The following is a 24,238-nucleotide window of genomic DNA, read 5'->3' as shown; positions in this document are numbered from 1 at the left end:
GAAAAGTTTTAATCACTCAAATATCAGAACATGTGTTGCTTAACAAAAGCAATTACATAAAGTTGTAACACAATTGAATTAAGTCTGTTTGGATGTATTCTGGCAGGACTCAGTACTTCTATTGCACTCTACACTGAGCATCACAGTAACTGAAGTGATATGCAGGGAGAACAGACCACTTTTTGGCCACTGGTTTCTTGGCCAAAACCACTGCCCAGTTGTTGTTCAGAGTAGAGTCAAAGCAAAAAGTAGTGGGAAGGTCAGATGAATACTGAATATAGGGCAGCATTCTCCCATAGCAGAAGGTCTTGGCAAACAAAGAACTTGTCTGGCTCCAGGAAAGTGTTCATAATTGGGATGAACTGAATGAAGGAAATGAATGGTCTCAGAGAGCACATAAAAATCTTTTCCAGGATTGTAGAAAACCAAAAAGAGGTGGGTGAATGCATGTACAAGTTATTTTCATAAAATTATTTAGACTGGAAAAGACCCTTAAGGTTGAGGCCAATCATAAACCCAACACTGCCAAGTCTACCACTAAACCATGTCCGTAAGTACCTCCATCTAACCTCTCCTAAATATCTCCAGGGATGGTGACTCAACCAATTCTCTGGGAAGCCTGTTCCAATGCTTGATGCACCTTTCATCCATCTTATACTAAATAATTAAAAGGTAATAAATTTAGAAATATTTAGAAAATTATTTATGAATATTTTCTGGATCCAATACCTGATCCTTGAGGAAGGATGCCAAGAGACTTCGTCTACAACTGCTGCTGTGGGAAAGAAGGTACTTGAGATAAAAAGATGGAGTATGGGGGTCAACATTTGTCCAGGATAATGGGATATATTATCTGGCCCAATTTGAGGGCTGCTTTCTTATCTGGAGACTACATCTGAGGACTTTACAGAAAACAGCAAGGAACAGAGCAGAGAACATATGACAAGAACAAACTTGGGGCCTCAGAAGTAAGGCTACTCCAGTCAGACAATTTGGAGAGCAACCTACTCCCTGTCCCTCTATGCCAGCCAAGGATAGGAAATGGTCACAATGGTAAATGTCCAAGAAGCTTCTGAAAGTTAGAAGTTCCCCTAGCTCCTGCTTACCACAGTGCCTCACAAGAACCCTCCTTTTGCATCATTAACCCTACCATCTCTCCCAGTCCACGCCCATAATACTTCCCAGTCCCTAAGCAAACCTTCTCATGATGCACTTACATGAGAGAAGAAAAAACACTCCCTTTGAGAGCCACTGCCCAAGGGAAAGTGATTTTCCAGTTGCGAGAAAAGCGTAACTGCTGTTCCCAAAGAGGCAGGTAAGCCAGGCCCCAGATTTCCCGTGAACATACAGAAGACCTTTCTCAGAGACTAAATGGGACAGAGTTGTGGAAGTCACTTGTATAAAACACATCAGGGTGTGCAGCTCAGCCCATTACACAGCACTATAGACTCGCTGAAATGACAGCTTGTACTGACTTGTATGGAACAATTTTTCTTGAACACAATTACTCAACAGGAAGCACAGAGTATAATTAATGTTCATGTGGAACTCCATTTTAACTTAGGTGATCTAGTACTCCCAAATAAGGTGGTTACTGTTCGATTAATTTTTGTTCTTTCATTTATGAGAGTGGATGGTCTGGATTTTCTCCAATTAGTTAAATAAATATCAAACACTTCTAAACACCAAACCTGAAAATGTCTAAATGGTGCAGTAATAGGTGTGCTGTAAATACATAGATTAGCTATAGCACAGAGCAAGGGAGAAAATTAACTGATGTGTGATATGCCATTGTATAAAATTGTTTTTTGCTTGAAACTGAACAGTGCCATTTATCATATTAACACAGACACCTTTTCCAATCATCTCTGCTAGCGCTGCTGAGGCACTGCTATTACTACCGGTAAATAGATGACAGTCATGTTTTATGAAAGGATGTGAAAGGTGTGGTTTCAGGCACAGTTTTTAACTGTCTGACACTGAAAAATAAAATAACTATTAAAAACAAACAAACAAAAACACTACCAAGCTGTACACACCCACCCAGTACAGAACAGATTATTATTTGTAGTACATGGTGTTTCTTCAAGTTCAAGCATACCTCAGAACCCGTTACTTGTATTCCAACACCCTACTGTACAGGTAAGAACCGTGCCAACAAGGCAATAAAGCAGCCTGTGCAAAGTGAAAAATGATTAAACATGATGAACTGGATGCACTGTCTAATAAACAGGTCTTCCAGTACAGTGTAATCAGCTTGTCCCTCCCTGTGCCTTCTTACCCTCTCCTCACTATAAGTGTTTCGTGTGAATTTCAGTTTTTAAGAAGCAACTCTTTGGAAAGCCAGAGGCTTAAATGTCTTCCTAGAAAGATCTATATTGATTCAGTATTGTGAGGAAATCTTAAAAATCCCTGCTCAAGATCCCATAAGCCCAGACGGCATATTTCAGGCTGATTAGGAGGAGACAAGGCTTCAGTTTGAATTTCGTTTAATGATGATTCTTTTTCACGTTTTGACCTCATGAAAATACTATTTCACCAACATGCAAAGCTGACCATCATCAGTCTGCGAACACCTCAGTACTGGGTTCAGCCTACAAGAGGAAAGAAGGTTACTTGGCTGGTAGCACCATAAAAACATCTGCCAGAGGACAAGTGGGCTATCAAAAACAAACCTTAATGGAGATCAGAGAGCAGCCTGGAAAAAAAAAACAATCACTGGCACCAATGGAAAGGAGAATAGTGTGACTGAGCCTGCTTGGAGCAGACAAGTACAGCTATCCACTGTTAGAAGTTTGAATCTGCCCTGGAGGACTTCACTTGACCTGCAAAGGCAGAGAACCTAACACTAGCAAAGAAGGTCACAACACCAAAAATCTATTTGAGATTATTTTGTGCAGCTCATGAGAATACATGAGAAGATCAAAGCTTTTCCTTAGGACTGGAAGGGATTAAGTCACACAGAAATTATCTGCAAGGTAGAAAAAAAAAGATAACTAAATCTCAGAGACTCCTTATCAACTCCCCAGCCAAGATGTATTACTTGAATGAAAAATGCTACAAATGACATCAAAATACAAATCTTGCAGTGATTTGGCATTTACAACACCTGTGTTTCTGCCACAGAGCAGGCTTCTTCCACAGAACCACCTTAGTGGTTCAAGTTCAAGTGATGGAATCTTCTCTTCTGGGGGAGCATGCAGACTTTTTATGCAGGAAACGTGTTATTGTTTCAGAGACACGATTTCTCCTGAAACCCTTTTAATTTCACAGCCACCTCTCTAGGCCTTGCCTGCAAAGCATGGCAAAAACATGGACACCTGGGGCAAGGGGCACTCCATCATTGCGCAGAGAGTTCAGGGACAGGAAGATCTCAGCTCTGACAGTAGGCTTTGAGCCTGGCTCTCTTTGGCTCAGTGCTCTCATCTTTACTGTGAGAAACGATGCATTTAAAAACCTCATCGCATTGTTGCTGTGGTGATAAAGGTGCTCCAGCAAATGAACACACCGTTCTTTTGGAGAACACAGGGAGCAGGGTGCCAACAGCAGCAATCAGCAAGCCATGTTTAAAAAACTACCAAAATAACTGTTCAGTCTTTACTGAAATTATGAAATTGTTTTATTGACAAGAGCAAAAAACATCAGTTCAAATAGAAGAGATTGGTCTTCCAGAGAGAAACAAAGCAAAAGTGCTCTCTCTTTACCTCAAGTAGCTATTGGTCAGGCCCTTCCACCAGCGCCCTATCCTGAGCTAGGTCCTCTCTAACCTCACCCCTGAGGTGTTAGGGTGCTCTTGCAGGTTTTCCTTACATTTCCCTCAGTTGGATTTCTACAACTCCATTTTCCTGGAGCCAAACCTTACAAATCAGTATATGTAACTGACTTAAGGCAACACTAGTAGGAGGACAAAGGAGAAAAAAACGCCAATCTCCAAATTCACCGAACATCTCAACTAGCAGGAGATTCCTTCTTAAACTCCACTTATTCCCAAGTAATTTTTCTGGCTACCTCCCTACCCCCCTCTCTTCCCTCCATCTTGTTCTTCATAAGTAGACAAAAGGTATGAGTGAGCAGAGAGGTAGATAAATGGTTTAAGCTACAGGGCAGCACAGGTATAAAAACAAATAAGCACAAACTGAGCTCAGGAGGAGCACAGGTATAAAAATACATTTAGTCTTGCAGTTGAAAGACTATTTGTAACTGTAAAAATGGAGGTAAAGACTAAAACTAAATTAATTTTAAGAAAAATCCTGATCAGTTGATTAAATGGATTATAGAACACAATAGGGAGCACATCCCCATGGCCCAAAGTACTTATTTCAGTCTTGCATTACCGTAAAATTTGTGATACCTTCTTTAACTGTTTTTTGGGCCTTGTTTGCTGTTTAGATTGTCTGTGAGATTTGATTAGGTGAGAAGCTGAAGGAAGAGAAACAGGGATATAAAGTGCAGTGACCAAAAAGCATTGGAGGGCAGATAATCTAGCCCAGAAGGAGATAAAACATATAGCCCACAGTCTATTCACACTACACTATAAAAGATAGATCTGATATACCCTCAAGCATGATGATTCTTTACCCCTGAACAATAAGGGAGAGGGAGATTAAGGCAATAAGCCATTTGCCTTTAGCACTGACAGTAGTACCTGAGCAATTCACTACTGAGTATCCATTACACGTTCATTGCTGTCTCTCATTCTATAAAACAACAGGTTGGAAAGTGCTCATAATTAAGGCTCCAAACATTTGCCTTCCTTGCACTAGTTCTGGAACGTCAAAGATGGTAGAGATTGGAGAAATTAAGCACCCCTCTTGCATTCTGCACATACTGCCTGTGACAGTGTATCGCGTTTATGAAGTCCAAGAATGAGGCATTCTGCTATACTATTATACAGAAATGGCCATAATTTGCCCCTGAGTGAATATAAAATACTCCTATGGTTGAAAAATGGGTAAACACACTATACTGCATTTGTCTTTAACAGCAGCAGTGTACTCATTCACTGGCCAACACGGCAGTGCTAATTTGGCCCAAAGACCATGTTTGCAGCCTGTTCTTTACAGCACATATCTGAAAGTGTTTCATGTGGCTCATTTGGCATTTGCATACACCCAAAGTGCTTCAGGGCCACAGGAGAGAATCAGCAACACTGCATCAATCTTGTTAAATACAGAGGTTTCCTCGCCAACTGCATGACACAAACATAGCTTCCAAGAAGAGTAAAAAAAGCACATAAATTGGAAAAATAAAAGGTCCAAAGTACATTACTTAATTAAAACCTTCATGCCTGACATTTACCACAAGAGAAGTATTTTCAGTCTGCCACCAACACTTCAGTATCAAATGCACAGATTTTACCAAGGTTCTGCACATCACCCTAACCTTAAGCACCCAAATTCTAACACAACTTTACATCTAAATTAGAATTCTGGAGCATATCACACCGATGATGCTTCACTGTAGAGTTATTGTTCCAAGACTGCAGATACTTAAAATATCTATCTCAGATTTTTCTCAGTGCTTCCAGTCACACTAAATAAATGGAATGAGGAAAAAAACCTGAAGTCATAATATAATCTTTAAAGACAGCATGAAATACCATTAGCCAAAAGCTCACCTAGGACAAGTTACTGAGGGTTCAATAATATCAGTCCTGTAAGCTGAGAGTTCATCCTTAAGTTTCTCTGCAGCTGACCTTGGTTTTAGGTTTTACTGACTGTGTCAGGCTCATCAAAGGTAGAGGTCTCTGTTTTAGGAGGGATGGAGTGACTGGCAGAGCTCACTCACTGCTCCTTTCCCAGGCTGCAAATGGCAGATGAGGATACAACTGCCCCAGGGAAGGAACACCTCAGCTGTAATGTCCAAGGAGGCAAAAATACCTAGCAAATTGCTGAAGAAAGGAGTGTGTACTTTGTTTCTGTCTCTGTATCCTACCTTCCATCCTTTAACCTTTCTGCTTCCGACCAGGCTCTCCAAATTGGAATTCCTCAGACCTTTACCCACGCCAGTTCATCTGGAGCAACACAGATGTAGGCTGCCAATAGCTTGCTCAGGAGCTCTGTATCAGACACCTCTTTCTGCAGCCTTTCCAAATCCTAGTGGTACCTCTCTGGAAGTTTTCAGACAGTCCTCAGCAAATGCTAGAGGGAGACAATGCTGGGAGTGAGCCTCCTTTCCTTGGTGTCAGTCCCCATAGCCCACCTGTACCAGGTAACCTGAAAGTCAAAGCTTCCAAGAAAAGCACTGCTATGGCCCATTGTCACCACCACAGTCTGATGATTTGGTTGCTGGGGGAGCAACAAAACACCCCAAGAAGAACATTTGGACTGTGTTCTACCTCCCCAGACCTTGGGGTGCTTCACCTACTAGTTCCTTTTTATCGTTAGTGGGGCTACCCATGTGTTTCCATCATCTAAATTAGTGGAACTGTCCCTTTTAATTAAAAGCTGCAATATTTCATATTGATAGTTAAATTCAATTTACATAAAAGTGAACAAATTGTTCTCTATTTATTACTCTGTACTGCTGTAGACACACTAATTTAGAGTACATAATTTCCATTGACACAAAAGGTTTATTGCTTTATTCATTTATGAATAAGAAAGGTTTGTTTCTTTATTCCCTCATGCTGAGTTTGACATACACTAGCATGCCTGAACATAATGAATTACTATAAAAATAAGAAAAAATAATTTCAACACCATCAAGTGGGCTCAATAAATCCAGACAACTGCATTTGCTTTGCATCCACCTTTCCTTTTTCACTTTTATTACTCATTTACCTTGTCAGGTTCAAATGAACAGAAAAGTGTTGGGATACATACAAAAAAATTGCTGCCTACCATAAAAGAATGAATCTTGCATTTATAGAAATCTAGAGAGACCTCAGCTTATTTTAAAACCTTTTTCTGACTTGTACTGCCATCATTCAACTTCATTTGAAAGTGGGAAATGGAATGTATTGTTAATTGTAATCAGATTGACATCAACTTGCTAAGAATGCTTTCAGCAAATTACTGTCCTCTAAAAAAGCACAGAGTTGGAAAGAACCTGTGATTGAACATCAGTGAGGTGAAGATAGAAAAATCTATTAATATTTTTGCCCTACCCATAGGATTTAATCAGAAAGCAAGACTTGTCTGAAATAAAAGGCCTTTTCACACCAGGATGTGAAACCCTTACAAAAGGAAATTATTTGTTTTATTTTCCATAACACTTAATGAAGCATTTAGCAAAGCTTGAAACAGACACACGACATTCTACAAGGTGCATAAACCCCAAGCCCCATATTTGTTTTAGTGAGCTATTCCCACACTTACTACTGATACTCAATGTACTAACTCTTTATAACTCATGCTATAAATCAGAAATGTGCGCAGCTAAGTGAACACATAACTAGCTAACCTTAAATTTTTCCTTTTTCTTCCACATTTTCCCGTATTTGTAGCCTTATCTCGGTCCAATTGTCCAAGAAAAATGGTTTGGTTGCAGTGCTTCTGAAATAAGTTGAGAAAGAAAAACAATAAAAAGGGGCCAAGTATCAGAACTTCCTAATATATGGGGGGTTTTGCCAGCTCAGGTCTGACTAATATTAAGTGATAGAGCTGATCATCTTCCTGGATTATTCTTCAGGATTCAGAAAGTAGTAGCTCATGGCTCTTCCAGGTTATAAATACATATTCTATTACTAAGCAGTCACCTAAGAGCATAAAGATCCTGTCATATCATGAGATATCAGTATTAAATGTTTAATTTGACCACACACTGGTCTGGTGAGAGAATTCACATGAAGTCAAAGCAAAAACTCAACCCCAAATTTGCATTGGGTCTTCAACATTAAATTTGCCAGGGTAAAAATTAATTCTAAAGTATCAAAATGTGCCTTTAAAACAAATCCTATGAAAGAGAAATTGTGGAGTTTTATTGCTAGACTCCTATGGATTTCTTTTAGATGTTAGCCAGTGTCCACACAGGACACTGCTGGGCCCATACCCTTCCACCCTCTTGCTATTCGAACAGTTTAGCTTGTCTGTATTCCCCAGAGTGCAGGAACTGCCATTCCTGTTTCACTTCAACACAGCAAGGAAGAAATAGAATAAGATTTTGAATTCTCCTTCCATGCTCATTCGAGGGCCCGTAGGGAGCAGAACAAGTCTGAGTCTTATCAGAAAAGGCCAAGAAATACAGCTAGTGAGTATGCTTTGGCCCTCCTGCCAAGATGTCTGGAGCTGTTAAAAGTAGATTACATGCAAACAAGACAGGAACAAGATACTGGGTATTAGACCATGAAAGTATGTCACTTCTCAGCAAAGAGGTAGTTGCCAGTAGGAAGTTCAGAGATGATGCCGAAATACACTTTGCAAAGGAGGAAGAAAGTGAAGAAAGAAAGATTCTGTTAGAACAAGCTATAACTGGATACTCCTGAAAGTATTCAAGAAGATTGGTCATCTAAAGGTGTAAAGCAGCTGCCAGGGTCAAGCCTAAGCCTTTCAACAGGAATGAAAGAGTGCAGCTTCTTTCCAAAAGACAATTAATGGACTGAAAGCGACTAACAGCTGTTGAACTAAGTAACAAGACACACTGCTCGGAGGCAGAGAAATAGAAAAAAATATATTGTAAAAAATTTCTGAATTGTAATACCAAGAGCTCAGATGTTGTCTAGTTGCAGTAGTGCAGTGGTTAAGCAGTAAGTCAGAGCAGGCTCCGCTGATAGTCAACGTTGTCAGCCTTCCTGCAGAATAGCTACTACTCAGGCAGTACAGATATTCCGGTCCTTTCTGTGATCCTGTGCTGCACATATGCAACACAAGGAACTGAGAAAGTCAAGCCTCTTAATTTTATACTCTCAGTTCTCATTATGCAAGGAACATCTCAGGGATGTTAGGAATGAGCAATGTACAAGCAAGACCAATGAAGCTGAGGGAAGGTAGCCCTTCAGCTCGTAAAACTCTCTTTCTATAAAACAAGGAGAATATGTCAGGGTAAAAAGAAAACACAAACTGTTCTAAATAAACTACCTTGACAATTGAGGACTTACTGTTTTCTCACCTGAGCTACCTTAAACATGGCCATAGGGTCATTCCTTCTCCCACAAATACTTCCTCTCTCATCTCACATTCTCAGAGGTCCCTTGTAAACTATATTTAGTCACCACCTTCTGCAAATACCACCCAGCTGATGGGGTTTGGGGAGGACTGCTCACCTGCTCATCAAGCGCTACCCAATTCCTGGCATTTGCATTAGCTGAGCTGTGATGCCTGTTTATCAGGCTTGATGCTTTCCCCAGTTAAAAAATCAACCAAGAGACAGCCCTTTTATCTACCCTGCTCTAATCAAATAACTTCTACACTTGTAGCAGCCAAGAGGCTGCAGCTCTGGTCTGGAGCTGGCAGGATCCTGAAGCTGTTATTTTGCAAATAGACAAAACCCATTACTCAGCTACTAAGCAGTAGCACATTTCTGGCAAAGGAGAGGATGATAGCTTTTAGTAGGGACCAGGGGAAAGTTAGAGGATCCAAAATTGCATGAGAGTGAAATGAGTACAATTTGCTATTAACGGGCTCACTTAACATCTGCAGCCATGAAGGATTTGGCTTTATGGGTCACATGATATTCTTCCAACTCCTTCAGGACTGGCCCAGAGTTTCAGTATACATTGGGGAGGTATTAGAATGTAATCCTTTGACTGAGTTGGTAATTTGATTCTAGTTGCTTCTGACTGGTAAGGCTTGCACAAGTAGAAAACAGATTTCCACGTGTCTTGGCTCCACTATCAGACTGGAAATTCTGCCTCCCTGGCTTCCTGTACATATTCTTGTTTTGTTTGAGGGGATCAGCTACTAGATCAGACCTTCTGGTTTCCATGGCCCAATTAGCCATCAGTTGCACTTGGTAGGCAAATCCAAAGGAATGTGTTAATATTTAAATTATTTGCACAGCCTAGTTAGCATTAGTGTACTGCACCTAAAGTCACACATGCTTGCTCTTTCTGCTCTCTGAGCCAAATCATATCCTGGGCACAAAATACAGGCACAGCACTGCTTCAAGAACTGATCACTGCATTCAGGGGGGACTTCCAGACTTCTGAAAAAGGAACCCCATGTCCTTAAACAGCTGAAGAGAGAAATACTGTATAGTTAGGGGAATAAGAGATATAGAAACAAATTTTTTTCTTTTCTTTTTTTTTGCTTTCTTACTTGCTGGCTCCATGACTTTGTATTCCTGGTTATCTGGTGCCAAGTCAATGGGACGCATAGAAATCCAAGCTGATAGCCACCTAGCAAGGGTATATCCTGAGAAAAAGTCTAAGGTCTCTCAAATTGAAATAAAACAGTGCTCTCTGCTCAAATCACTGGAAGTGTGGGTTATATATATGCTACCACTGGGTTTTTAAAAAAGATCACAGCTGCTGGGTTCTGTGCTAAATCTGTACTGCCCATCCCTGTGGGTTAGGGGGATTTTAGGTACTGTGAATGGGCCCAGCTCCACTGTGGAACTGTACTTCCTGCCTTGCAGAGGAATCCTAGTAATGCTGTCGATCCTGGCGATCAGTGTCTGTCCAGCCTCCCAGGGCACTCCAGAATCACAAACGTAGCTGTCTCTGAGACTGGTTAGATAGAACAATTTTTCTGTACTCTTGCCTTGAAAACAGGAACTGCACTTCATCAAAGTATTGCTTCGGAACCTGTCTCACCTTTAATTCTCGATGTCCTCCCTTTGAGAGGTGTATTCCATGTCACTGGATTCTCACCATTATACATTCTGCATCTATGTTTCTCTGGTTTTAAAAGTATCCATTAGTTTGCTGTTATCATAGTTAGACATTGTCCGTCCTGAATAAAGCAGTCTCATGCCCATGACTCACTGATGTACACCCAGATGAAAACTGAGTCTGTTTTCTGCCACACAGACAGTTCTGGCAAAAGAAAGTATGAAGACACACATGACAGGAGTTAGCCAAGCAGTAATAAGACTCACCTGAACGTATACATCTCTTAATTGTTAAATGAAACTTATTCCACAACAGCTAATATTTTTTTTAAGGGGATAATTCATTCCATTCATAGTAGATTTAATTGTGCTGTGATTGCTCACACCTGGCAATTTTGTTTTGTAGCACTTTTTTTTCTCCAAAGCCCTTTCAAAGCATAGAATGGGCCTTGTGCCAAGTATAGTATATGTTTGAAGCCCTGAAATAAATGGAATGGGATTTGCAGAGCCAGCTCTAGACATAGATAAAGTATGCAGTTGCTGGGGCAGTTGCCTGATTTGCCTCTGCCAGAGACCTGCCACTGCTACTGCCAAAGGAAAGGATGCTCTGAGTAGACTAAATACTTGTCCATCCCTCTTGCAAGAAGCAGTGGTCATGGCTCCTTGTTCTGGCACAAGCAGGAGCACCATGCCTGCTACTTCATCACAGTGCTGCCACCTCCCTCGACAGCACTCATTCCCGGGGTAGTGGAATTCTGCATTTCCTTTACCTCTGAGCCAGCTTTGTTTCCTGCATTACTCTGGATTCAGCCTTTTCATTGATATTTGTCTGGTTTAAATTGGTATGCAGGATAATTAAATAATTTTGAAATCTTCCCATTAGCCATTCTGAAATATAACCCTGAACGAATCTGAGAGTATTGGGAAGTTTTTAATCTCATTAGGCTTCCACCCCTCAGATATTGCTCTTTCTAGTCTTTTTCTTGATTTTTCAAAAGACCCTCCACTCAAGTGACCCCATCAGAATCTCCCTCTCAATTTCTATTTACCCTTGAGGTCCCATCCAGAGACCAGGATTCATTATACTGCCTGCTGTTCTCCCACAATCCTAAGAGATTTCCTCTCCTTCAATGAACTTATACTTAAAATGGGCAAGAAGAGAAAAGGGCATGAGAGCAAGTCAAGCGACAGAAAAGTGAGCTGATTTTCTCTGCATTGGGAGCCATATTATTTGTTTGACACACCCAAGAGTCCAATGTAATAGTGCCTAGCATAGAGAAGAGCCTGCAAAATGAATGTAATATACCCTAAGACAACAGAAAATCTGTCCTTTATAATGGAAGGCACATAAAACTAGAAAGAATCAATTCAAATACCCCCACAGAGTGCAAAAAGGACTAAGAGAACCTGCATGGATATACAAGGGATAAACTTCATGCCAGCCAGCCCAGGCAATTCCACTGAATTATTTCATCGGAGGTACAGTCAGTGCTGAATAAATTCTTCACTAAAATCATAATTTAGCAAAAATAATTTAAATCTGTGGTGGCAGGCAGGAGAGGAGGCCTCAACAGGGCTTCAGAGCAGACAGAAAAAGAAAAACAATTTCTGAACTGAAGTCTAGTCTCTCTTGTTTTAATTAATTCCTTCTTCTAACCTACCAAACTGTAACATGAAAATAGCTCTGATTATACTCTAGGGCAGTTGTTTACATGCATATTTACCAATTCTCCAGTGAGCAGATTTCTGAAGCAGATCACTCACTACTTAATTTTCTCAGCAAAAGGAATGTAGAAATCTATCCACAGTGAAAGCATCCATACTCTTCAGGGGTAAAAGATAAGGGTTGTATAGTCAAACCAGAAGCAAAATCTGAAGAGATGTAAAATACTCATCATGTCTATTGATTTTAAGCTGCCTGGAAGCATCTCCTGGGAATGTTTCTCTAGATATTATCTCTGTAATCATAGTATTCTCAATTGTAAATTCAACTGCTCTGTAGCAGTGCATTTGTATTTCAAACACATGAAAGTGTTGGACTGATAAATGCATTTCTAGCAGAGATCAAGTGACAAATTCATTAGCTGTATCAGGTTCATCAAGGTAGAACTGGTTTTCTCAGTGATATTTCTTCCATTTCTGACTCCAGTCATTGACACTACTGAGCTGGTGCCTGGTTCTCTTCTCCCACAAGTAACAAACACTAAAGCGAGTAAGACTTTGATGGACTGAGATCCATTGTTTGAAAATATCCATTGACAACAGCCTTTTTGTGAAAAAGCAATTTGAGAAAACAAGACATTTAGGAACCTGGACATTTTGAGACAGTGATCTGCACTTACAGGCAACCAGATACTCTATCTTTGATTGAAAGGTTGTTCCAGAATCATGTTATTTTGTCGTTAGATGTCTTCTAATTTCCAGCAGAAAATGTAATCATGATTGGTTCAGTTCACTTTCTTCTTAAACCATCACTTTTCTTTAGAGGAAATAATTTTTGTCCTTCCCTGTTATGTTTAAAATATCAGCCATATCCCCACTCAGTTTTTCTTTTTTTTGGACTGATCTAGACAAACTGTACTTTTGAGTTTGTTTTCTCAGGTGCCTCAAGTCGCAGAAAAAAAATGTTTTTGTTCATCTCTTCAAGACTGAATCCATTTCTTGAAAAGGGGTGACCGAGATTCTGCATGACATTCCCAGAGACATCACTACCCTTTCCCCAGCATGCCAGCATTTTCCCCTCTTGCAGAAACACCTCACACCGTAGTTTATTGGAGCTGCTTAGAAAACAGATCTTTAGCCTATGTATTCAGTGAATAAATGAAAGTTACTGAGCCACTAGATATAATTAGGATATATCTTTAGGGATAAAGGAATATATTTCAGTCTTAAGTGTTAGCATAATTCTACTTACCATGTAAAACATGTGCCATTTTAAAGGGATGTCTTGTAATTATTAAATTCTCTGGAGGCACCAGGCATGGATTGCTGGAACCGTGCAAGCACAGACCAGTCTTTGCACAAAAGAGCTGCTATTCTCAGTAAAGTTAATCCTACTCTATATTCAGTATGATTTTATTCAGACATTCACATCCCCCTACTTAAAATCATCACAGAAGATTTTGGAAAAGGTATAAAATATAAATACAAGCACAGTTGATGTATGCAGTAAATACATCCATATATTTAGAAAAGACCTCTTACGTAGTCCATTCCTAGATGACAAAATGAGTCAGTGATTATCTAAAGCTCCCAAACTTTGAGGCTCCAAGGAAGACTTGAAAAGTGGGGAAAAGGGAGAATTACATTGGCAATATGGGACTTGGAAGGTAGCTTTTAATGTATTACTAGTTTATGCAGCTGATACCTTAAGCATCCTAATATTCTAAATTAGGAAACCTAAACATCGTTCCAAATTTGTCTCCCTAAGATTGATAAAAATTCACTTCTAGACACAGAAGTCTTCTCAGCCAGATACTTACTGCCAGCTACCCCATAATGTTCTCCATGTTGAAACAAAGCTTTAACTGTACTCAAAGAGGGCAGCTGAAGTGGTGTAAAGATTGCCTGAAGTAAAACCATAAAAAGAGGGTGAAAAAATGGATCTGCTGCTGGGACACTGGAACAAAGCATTTATGATAGAGAAAAATTAGGGGTAAATGATTCATGATGGCCTAATTACATTAGAAACAATACTTATTCAGCTAGGTGAAGAAAAAACCCCAGTGTAAATAGGGGAAAGGACAGCACTTAGGTTGGTCTGATATTTGTTTTCCTGCATGTGGAAAACCGTTCCTCGGATTTTGCCATTATGAAAAACTCATCATAAAAATAAGTGCCTCAGAGAAGCTGTTGTGTATTATCATTCACAGCACTGGAGAGCCACTGCTAATACTGACCCTAAAGGAGACATAGAAGCAAGTATAGTTCCAACAGGAAATGTCCACAGACAACAGGTGTACTTTGGCACCTATACAATGCATTTATGGCTATTGCTTCCCACAGGAAATAACAAAATGCATTTAAACAGTATACAAACTATCAACTGTCACTGAATTATATTGCAAAGATGATCTCTAACCCTTAAAAGAGTGACTGTTTTTATTCTATAGCAATAGTTTATAAGTTTTAAGACAGTAAAGTTAACTGATGTTTTTCACAATATGCAGATGATCAGCTTCCTAAGTAGGAGACTCAAAATGAAATATTATTAACAATTTATGATTATTTCCATGCAGATACTGAATGACTAATTCCTATCATATTTTTCCACAGTTGCAGGAGGGAGTGTTTCTGCACCTGCTTCTCTTCCTGCAAATCTAATCATCAGTAAAATTGTACTCAGCCAGCTATTAAATTCCAGATCAGTTAATATATTTCATGCATTTAAAGACTGACAAAATATGAAGTCATATAGCCACAATAAAATGCCACAGTGATACCAAGAGAAGTGATGACAAGCTTGCAAAGCTTCACAGTCTTCGATTTTGTTGCAATAACACACTAGATCAAAGCCAATGTTGGATATTCATATAGAAACTAGAGTACCCCATTAATGCAATAAAGAAAAAATTTGGGAAAATGGGATCTGTATCTACAGATTTATTTGAGAGCTCAAACTTGTTGTTAATTATAGAAATGTATGCAAAACTGATTAGCTTATGTCATCATACAGAGTAAGGCATCTTAGCATTTTGAGAACAGAAAGTTAATTAATTTTTTAGTCATAAATCCTTGCATTTTGTTGATACACCTGTATTGAACTGACTGCCTTGAGTCAGAGTGAAACACCATTTGTGTTTTGGCAATACAAGTATTTAAAGGCATCAACAAACAAAATCAAACATCGCAAGTAGCTCCAATTCTACCAAAACTGCTCTGTCAACCTGCCTAATACAGTGATAATTATTCATTCATGTATTTATAGTCAAAGAATGGCAGTTTTTACTGTAGAGCATTTATGTACTATTTTCCTCATATATGTTCTGAAAATAGTGGATTTAAAGTATATACATATGTATACATATGTGTATGCATATTCATACACATTTACTTCACAAAAGGCCAGCCACATGGTTTGATAAATATGGATGGATAAATAGGTAGGTATGGTATATTTTCCACTGACAGATTGCTTAATGCTTTGCAAAATTTTAACTATATCAATTGGAGAATTGTCTGACATATTTTTATGTTAAAAAGCCTTAGATAATTCCGAAAATATAACAAAGGGAAAAAAATGTGGGTTTACTCATAGCAAAAAAAATACCAAATTATATTTTTCATTCAGAAGACCTCAACCTGTCTGCTTTAGAGCTGGGACCTAAAATATTCCAATGGCCCTTCCAGAGTGTCAATTTGTGCTGTAACTAGCATAAGCTTGCCAAGTTGGTTAAAAAGGCTTTAAACTAAAGTTGTGAAGGAAAGAAAACTTCAGTCAATCCCAGTCCTACCAGTTTTATGTCAGTGTCATCAGTAGATTTCCAGAATCTGAAGAGGTCCCTTCCAATCAAAACCATTCTATCATTCTGTGAAAGTTTTTATAAACTTTCAAAATTGCGCACTGCAAAAGCATTAGTTTGGCAACTAAATCTCACATAGTTTCAATCTCAGTCAAGTGTTCCTGATTCTAGAGTTTCAAGACTGTATAAGACTTCCTCCCTAACTCTTTCTGGCATGTGAAGCTTGTTGTAGTATCTGGCTTCCCAAGAGGGGACATGGAAATGGTCTCTCACTTTCAGCATTGCAGCAGGTCATCCACTAAGAGGAGCCAGTGGCCATACAAGAAACATATTAGTTGGGGATTGAAGTGATAGGCAAAACTGGAGATGAAGAGAAGCCATGGTAAGAACTTGTTAGAAGAATGGGGGGAAAAAAAGGACAAGAAATGGGATGAGAAAAAAGTTTGGGTTTTGTGCCTGGTCAGAAAGATTCTGAGAGGTATGGAAGCCAGCAGGCCTTTTGCAGTGAAACACTCTCCTAAAATGTGTTAAATTAAGCTGGTAAAGCAACATCTCTGTATTTCTATAGTGTCATAAACAGGTATTAACTTCACTGATTACAAATGTTCTTATCTTCCTCCCTTTTCTGCTTCATGGACATTCCCAGATTCATCATATTCTCATTTACTCTGTTAGCATCTGTGTCTGCACTGCAGAGCTACTGGTCCACTCCCGGTAGATTACCCCAACTGGAGGGATGCATGGTTCCACGGGGGCCTGATTTTCAATTAGGGAATTATATTTAACATATTCATTAAGGTATATTGTTCCAATCTCTGAAGCAGTTTTACATTATTTAATACTATGGTCATGGATAGTTCTGGTAACTCCAGGAATAGAACTGCCACCCCCTCACAGAAAATGGATTGTTTGACATTTTTTATTAACTCCAGCCTTTGTTCTGTGGAGATGACAGCCAGTTACCTACATTGGCATGACTGGTAGGAAAGTAGGTAGCAAGTGCAGCTGACAGCATCTTGCAAGTCTGCGATGCTAAATCAGCACCACTGCCACGTGCCTTCTCAATGAGGACGGGATGTAGAGGTAGAGTCGTGACAGTATGTTCCAAGGTGTCCCCGTGGTTCTTCCAGCTTGCTCTGCCAATGTTTCATCTCAGGTTATTAGTATTTATAAAAGCAGGTCCTTAAAATAGCTTTATGGTGTTAATAGCAGCAAAAATAGCGGTTCTTAACTCATTTGTACTGGGGTAAAATAGGGCTAAATTGGGCAAGTACAGAAATCATAATAGCACAACCCAGTTTAAGGGTGACTTTCAAATCTGCTTCAGGTCTTAAAAAGCACAGATTTTAAGCTAAAATCAGATCAGGACACATTCTTTCCTTATTCACAGAAAATGCTTCACCCTTTAACAGATGTAAGATTCGGTGTGACTTTTACTTAAAGGCTAAAATCTACTCACTGAGTCTTCCACTCACAAGTGGAGCAACCACAGAATCCTCCAGCTTCTGAAAAACACATTATTTGGGAAAAATCATTCAGATTTGCAACTGACATTTGTAAAACAGACATGTTTTACAAATACATGTGTATTCTACTGTTTTGGATTGACTCTGGCTAGACACCAGGTGCCCACCAAAGCCATCCTGACACTTCCCTTCTCAGCTGGACAGGAACAGGACAGAAAATATAATGAAAGGCTCATAGGTGGAGATAAGAACAATTACCAACAAGAGCCAAACACACTCCATTTGGGGAAATTAGTTTATCCCCAATCAAATCAGAATAGCGTAACAAGAAAATAAAACCTAAACCTTAAAACAACTTCCCACTACCCCTCCCTCCTTAATTTCGCTCTGGATTTTCTCTGTCTCCTCCCCTCGAGTGGCAGAGGTGGACAGGAACAGAGGCTGTGGTTAGTTCATCACACATTGTCTCCGCTGCTCCTTCCTCCTCATGGGGAGGACTCCTCACACTCTTCCCCTGCTCCAGCATGGAGTCCCTCCCATGGGAGACAGTTCTCCATGAACTTTTCTGGCATGAGTCCTTCCCATGGCCTGCAGTTCTTCACAAACTGCTTCAATCTGGGTCCCTCCTGTGGGGGGCAGTCCTCCAGGAACAGGCTGCTCCAGCATGAGTCAACCGTGGGGTCACAAGTCCTGCCAGCAAACCTGCTCCAGCGTAGGCTACTCTCTCCACAGGTCCACAGTTCCTGCTAGGAACCTGCTCCATGCAGGCTCCCCATGGAGTCACAGGGCATCCTCCTGCTCCAGCATGGGGTCCTCCAGAGGCTGAAGGAGCACAGCTGCCTAACCATGGTCTGCACCACAGGCTGTAGGGTATTCTCTGCTCCCGCTCCTGGAACACCTCCTCCCCTTCCTTCTGCACTGACCTGGGTGTCTGTAGAGTGGTTTCTCTCACAGATTTCAAGTCTACTCTTCAGCTGCAGTTCCAGAGAGAACTCTCCTGTAAAATATGGAGAGGAGAGCATGAGGGGGCATTACATTTACTTTTCTTACCAAAGTATTTCTTAAATAGGCATAGCTGTCTGCATGAGTCTACTCTAGGCACAGTGGATCAATGACCATCTGTCAACAAAATTAATGAATTATTAGCTGTTCTTTTCTAGACAGTGAAATAATGTGTTGATAATGTTTCACTGAGAAATCCACTTTTTTTTTCCAAATTGCCTATAGGTTTGTAGGTATCCTCTGTGATTATTTTCAGAAGAGTCACAGACAATATTTGAAGTAACATACTGCATGTTCTAGGACAAGACAAGGAAACACAACAGCATGTCCAAATTTGAACCTCACTTGACACTGGAGTTGGTCTCAATCACATCAGTGAAGTGTAAGGAAAGCTCTGGAGAAAGAAGAGGAAAATGAGTTACTTTATCACGCTATGGCATAAAAAAAAAGTTTTAAGATTTGATGATCTGAAATACTTTATCATCAGGGGTTTGGGACTGATATTTTTGCTGTAGTAAACTACTAATTTTCTGAAGTGACTATACGATATTCTTTTTAAATAGGCTGATTTCTTTTTTTCAATACTTATAAATTTCTTAGAACTGTTTTCCTTTCAAGAAAGAAACAGTAACAGAACTGGGAGCTTTTCCCATTTTGTTTTCTTTTAAATTTGCAGTTGCTTTAGACAAACATGTTTGTCTGTTTTGCTGATTTCTGATTTGCCAATGCTAAAACAATATCCCATGTAAACTGCAGAGGCTGACAAATTAATTTTTGTGTTTTAATATCAGGCATATAAATCTTACCATTACTAATTATTTTTCGACCTTGCATATGAGAATAGGATTAGACTGACTACAACTGACACTGATTATCTGAGACAGGATGTTATTAAATCCCTTTGGGGAGCTTTTGAAAGATCCACAACATTTAGAGCAGAGAGCTTTTCTCTGTATTAGCTCATTTATGGAGCAATTACACAGGACTTACTACCAAAAAGATGTCAGAAAGAACACTGAAGAAACAGCTAGAGTGGAATTTATACTCCTCCCATCTCTGTCAGAACATCTCACAACCTCACAGCCTTAAAATATTTTGTCAAGGTTATCTATAGCAAAGCTATTTGCTATATACCAGTTAAAGGTATGAGATAGGTTAGATTAACACTATATGGAGAAGAACTGGTAATGGATCTGAAGTCAGCAGATATTTATACCTGTTCAAATGGCTTCTTTGCACCAAGAACTCAAATTTAATTAATTTTGCAGGCTTGAAAAGTCTAATGTTTTCATTTGAGCCATCTCAGTATTTGCAAGTTTAGTTGTTTCACCAGAAGACTCCTATGGAGGTTTTCTCAGTGAAGTGCAGGGAAATATGCAAAATGCACTGGTTTGAGAAATCTCCACTCATTCTGGAAAAACCTGTGACTGAATTCCCAGATTTTTAAATTTTTTTTCAAAATTAAGATTTCACAGATGACTTTTAGGAGGAGTTTACAATTTTGTACCTAAAAGTATGCAGATACAAAATGAAGAGCCAAGTAAAGACCATTTCAAAAACGCTGTTCTTACAATGGACTGTTTTCCTTGCACCCAGAGTTGAGAATGAAAATACATAGTGAAGTACTGCAGAACTGTGTGTATTAAATATGTACACACCTATTGATTATGAGATTTACAGTTTAGGAACATCAGAAAAGCTGTGAGAAATGCATAATCCAAAGTAATAGTGACTGTTCGCTGAAGAACCAACAACACCCGAGGTGTTAGAATCCAGAGATTTTTTTCTCAACTCCACTCTGACTTTAAAGCTGATATTGATGTAAATTCATGTGATGGCAACACTTAAAACTTGGGGCCTCACATTTTTTCTGTCTTCCCTGGGTGTCTTCACATACTTAATCCAAGTCCATTATGAAAAAAGTTATAGGATACTTAAGTGATCCTTACTCAGTGGTACAACTAAAGTAACATGCAGGGTTATCCTTTCCAATAAACACTGTTCTGCTGCTCTCTGTAGCACAGTTATTGCTCCTGAAATGTGTCCTATATGTAAAGATCTGTTCACGGACCAGAATGTTCCTACTTTTCAGTACCCACTGGTAATTGATGGTGAATACTAGAAGATAGGATTTTCTGCATGTGTAGTGATCACTGACCACAGGGAAAGCTTATGCAAAAATTCTGGTTCATAAATATGTATATGCTTGAGTGAGGAAAAACTGATTTTTTTATTGAGTTTGTCCTTCCAGGCACGTTATGTGGCATTTCTGATATTGCAAAGGAATACAGCAATACAGTATGAGGTATTCTGTATGTCCAAACATTGTAGTCCTTACTCAGATTTTACTCAGGAAAAACCACCTTTCACTTCAGTAAGAATTTGCTTCACTAAGAATTGAACAGACTGTTTTGAATCTTACCAGCATTGCTTGATGCTAATGTTGGACAACAGTTCTCATTGCTAATTTGCCTGCCTCACTGGCCTTCTCCTGGGCTCAGGATCTGCTTTTGCTGTGTGTTATTCATAGCTTCTATTGCTGGTTCAGATTGCTTCTCTTTGTGCTTTTCATTCCTAGCAAACATTTTGCAGCTATTGTTCTGCTGATGGTAGATGAGCATGGAACCTGGTATGCAGAACTTGAACCTCAGCCCAGATTCAATTAACACTGTTAAACATTTTCTCACTATGGTGCTCAGAAGGAATTTTGATGACCCTCTTTCAAGGAAGCATAAATTTGTTTAAGCTGATGTTTTTACAATGCAAAATATAAGGGCTTGATTCACAAATATTAAGGCCAAATGCTTCTCCAGTAAAACAGATGGAGTAGCACTCATTTACAGCCATCATAAGGTCAATTGTAAATGCTTATTCTGACCTACAGTAGTCATACAAGAAAGTTACTAAATGTGTGTGCTGTAGCATCACTTTGTTTTGTAGTTTTAATACTGCTTTAAAGTAAGATATCCTGAATAATAATTAGTACCAAATTATGCCATAGCCTACTAATATGCAGGAAATCTAGCTAGGTTATCACTCGTATGTCTTATGAGCCATACCTAGCCATGGTTTATCCTCTATTCATGCTACAGGGTACGAAATTCCTGGGTGCCAACCTGCCTATGGCAACCTAGAATTCTCCAGGGCAGGCTCGCAAAATCTTCACCTACTCTCTGGGACAGGTAACTAATAAGTGATGTTTTGTGAAGTTATGCTTTCTTTCTAACTTTCTGATGTCCATAACAATGTTTCATTTATTCATGTCTTCATGTCTTCTGTAGTCTCTCATTGTTCAGTTCCACTGTGTTTTCTGAACTAGGGGATTAACAGCAGATCTGTTTACTATAGTACTCTAGATGCTTGCCTCATCCAAGCCTGTAATAATTGTAATAACTTGCATAATTGTAATAACTTGCATAAAAACTGAAAGTTGTTTAAGAAGCTGCAAAATACACAGCTGCCTTCTACCAGTTAATCTTTTTTTCTGATGGAGTGGTTCTGACATTACTGATGCGTTGCATTTTACTGTTGATACCACAGTTATCTGGGCAGCTCACCGAACTTTCTTAATTGCTGGTATGTATATATTCTCTATCTTTTATCAGGTTTTCATTAATCTTAGGTCTCCTGAAGTAAGAATTTTCTCAATGCTATAGGTACAGAATGATGAAAGGATGGGGGAGTTATTACTGGTTCTAGTTTACTTTCCTATGCAGCATGTAGTATAAGTTTAAGTAATGACTCATTTTTCCATATTTTGCTTAGGTTCTCTTCTACTTTTCTCCTGAATATACTGTCTGTTCTTTTTTGCTTGATTTTATTTTAAGTGGCAGGTATGTAGAAGAAATGTCATTCGCTAATCCTAAGGCTTTCAATGACATATGAAATATTGTAATATACGTCAAAGAAAGTAATTAGGTAAAAAAATAAAGACAGACTAAGCTTTAGATTGGTTCTTGCAGTCTATTGATTTTCTCTGAATAATGTGTGTGAATTTTCATCTTAAGAGGGCTGCTAGTGTAGAAAAGACATAAACGACATTCTTTGGTATTTTTTCACGCAGTCTCTGAGTGAAAAAAATAGCAATCTTGGAAAAATGGTTTGAATTCCTCTTTTCAGTCCCCCAGGGTTCTGCACATGCTCTCTACTCTTACCTGGGTTTAGAGGAGCCTGATGCAAAAATAGCTTTGCTCTGCTGCTTGTCCTGGCTAAAATCAAGGGATGACCAGTGAAGTGAAATATAATCCAGGCATATAAAACTCTTTTACAAAATATTTGACCCTGATTCCAACTTGATTGAATATTTGGAAGTCTTTTAATATCAGAACAAATTCACACAGCCACAGTGTAATCACTGAGTTTGATCTCACATGCTGTTTTTAAATGGATGCCCACAGCAAAGTTCAGAGTCTTGGAATGATATTTAGTCGTCTTTTTGTAGGGCTTGCCAAAAAAATACCATCATTTCCTACGCTTGTAGTTCTTACTTCCAAAATAAAAAAACCTTACTCTTGTGGAGGACAATACCACAGTTTATCTCCAAGGATACTAAAGCCCAAAATGCATAAATTCAGGATTTTAGCTCAGGCTATTTAGCCATTTCATTCAAAAAAGTAAAAATAAACAGCCATTGAAAGATAATTTTCATTTCCCTCCTTGCTTTCTAAAAAGTACAAAAGAATCCAAATTTTTAGGGAAATTTTAGTATTTCCTGAAAGTTTGCTTCTTTCTTTCCTGTTGATTAAGTCAGACCTTAATCACATTGTTTCAACACATCTAGACTTTAAAAATTTATCTGGAAACTTGCTTTCCAATTATATTGAAAAATACCTCCTTGTTGAAGGAACTAAAAAATCCTCCAAACATTTGTTTGTAAAAATGAAAGATAGTGAGTATGACAACTGTCAGCATTTACAAAATTAGTATAGGTACTATTTTATGTTGCCTAGTGCACCTTAACCTTTAAAAAACTAATGAGAAAGCTGTAACAGTATCAGCAAGAGAGTTAAAAAAAAACCCTAAGTTTTGATTAACCCAGAATGCTCAAGTAATTCAGCTATAAGGAAAAAAAAAAGGTGGCCTGTGTTTAGGTAATCCACATCTCAAGGCACAAGAGTAATTTTTGGGAAAGTCTGGAGTAATGAAGCTGCTTCCTCACTCTGTGTGGTTCTTTGGGGTGCTACACCCGCAAGGTAGGTGGAACCAGAGGGCTCCTGGGTCCCCTCTGAAGAAGCACGTTGTGTATCGCTTCTCACAAGAATAGAGCAAACAGCTTTTCTGATGAATACCTGCTGCCTCATACAGTCCCTCCACATTTGCAGAGAGCACCTTCATTTACTGGCTGACTCCAAAACTACAGAAGAGCCAGTGTCGAGGTGTTGGACTGCTAACAAGAGTTCAGAGGAATGCAGTCCCATTCCTTGTCCTTTCCCATACCCCCCCAAAAAAAAAGTGACAAAATGGAGTCTTACATCAGAAAGCCAGTGCAGCCAGGAGAGCAGGATAAAACCTGAACTAATAAATTGCAACATTTGCCTGGGAGGAAGGTTGTACGAAATGACGGCACAACGTGCTGAGCGGTGGGGAACTTGCTAGAGG

At 39.2% G+C, this 24,238-nt stretch overlaps 1 protein-coding gene across 6 annotated transcripts in view; it reads left to right on the top strand.

The window, feature by feature from the left end:
* BEGAIN (brain enriched guanylate kinase associated) overlaps positions 1-24,238 on the top strand; it is a 161,569-nt gene that overhangs the window by 64,903 nt on the left and 72,428 nt on the right. For 4 of the 6 annotated variants that reach the window (XM_027673976.1, XM_027673974.1, XM_027673977.1 and 1 more), the window contains one exon: positions 21,733-21,822. The exons of the other annotated variants lie outside the window; for them this stretch is intronic. In XM_027673976.1, the coding sequence (XP_027529777.1) occupies positions 21,733-21,822 (90 nt within the window). The remainder of the gene's footprint in view (positions 1-21,732; positions 21,823-24,238) is intronic. 6 annotated transcript variants of the gene reach the window in all.

Source organism: Neopelma chrysocephalum, unplaced genomic scaffold, assembly GCF_003984885.1.
Source record: "Neopelma chrysocephalum unplaced genomic scaffold, ASM398488v2 Primary Assembly neopelma1_24, whole genome shotgun sequence".
In the NCBI taxonomy this organism is placed as follows: Eukaryota; Metazoa; Chordata; class Aves; order Passeriformes; family Pipridae; genus Neopelma; species Neopelma chrysocephalum.
This window is presented reverse-complemented; position numbering and strand designations above follow the sequence as displayed.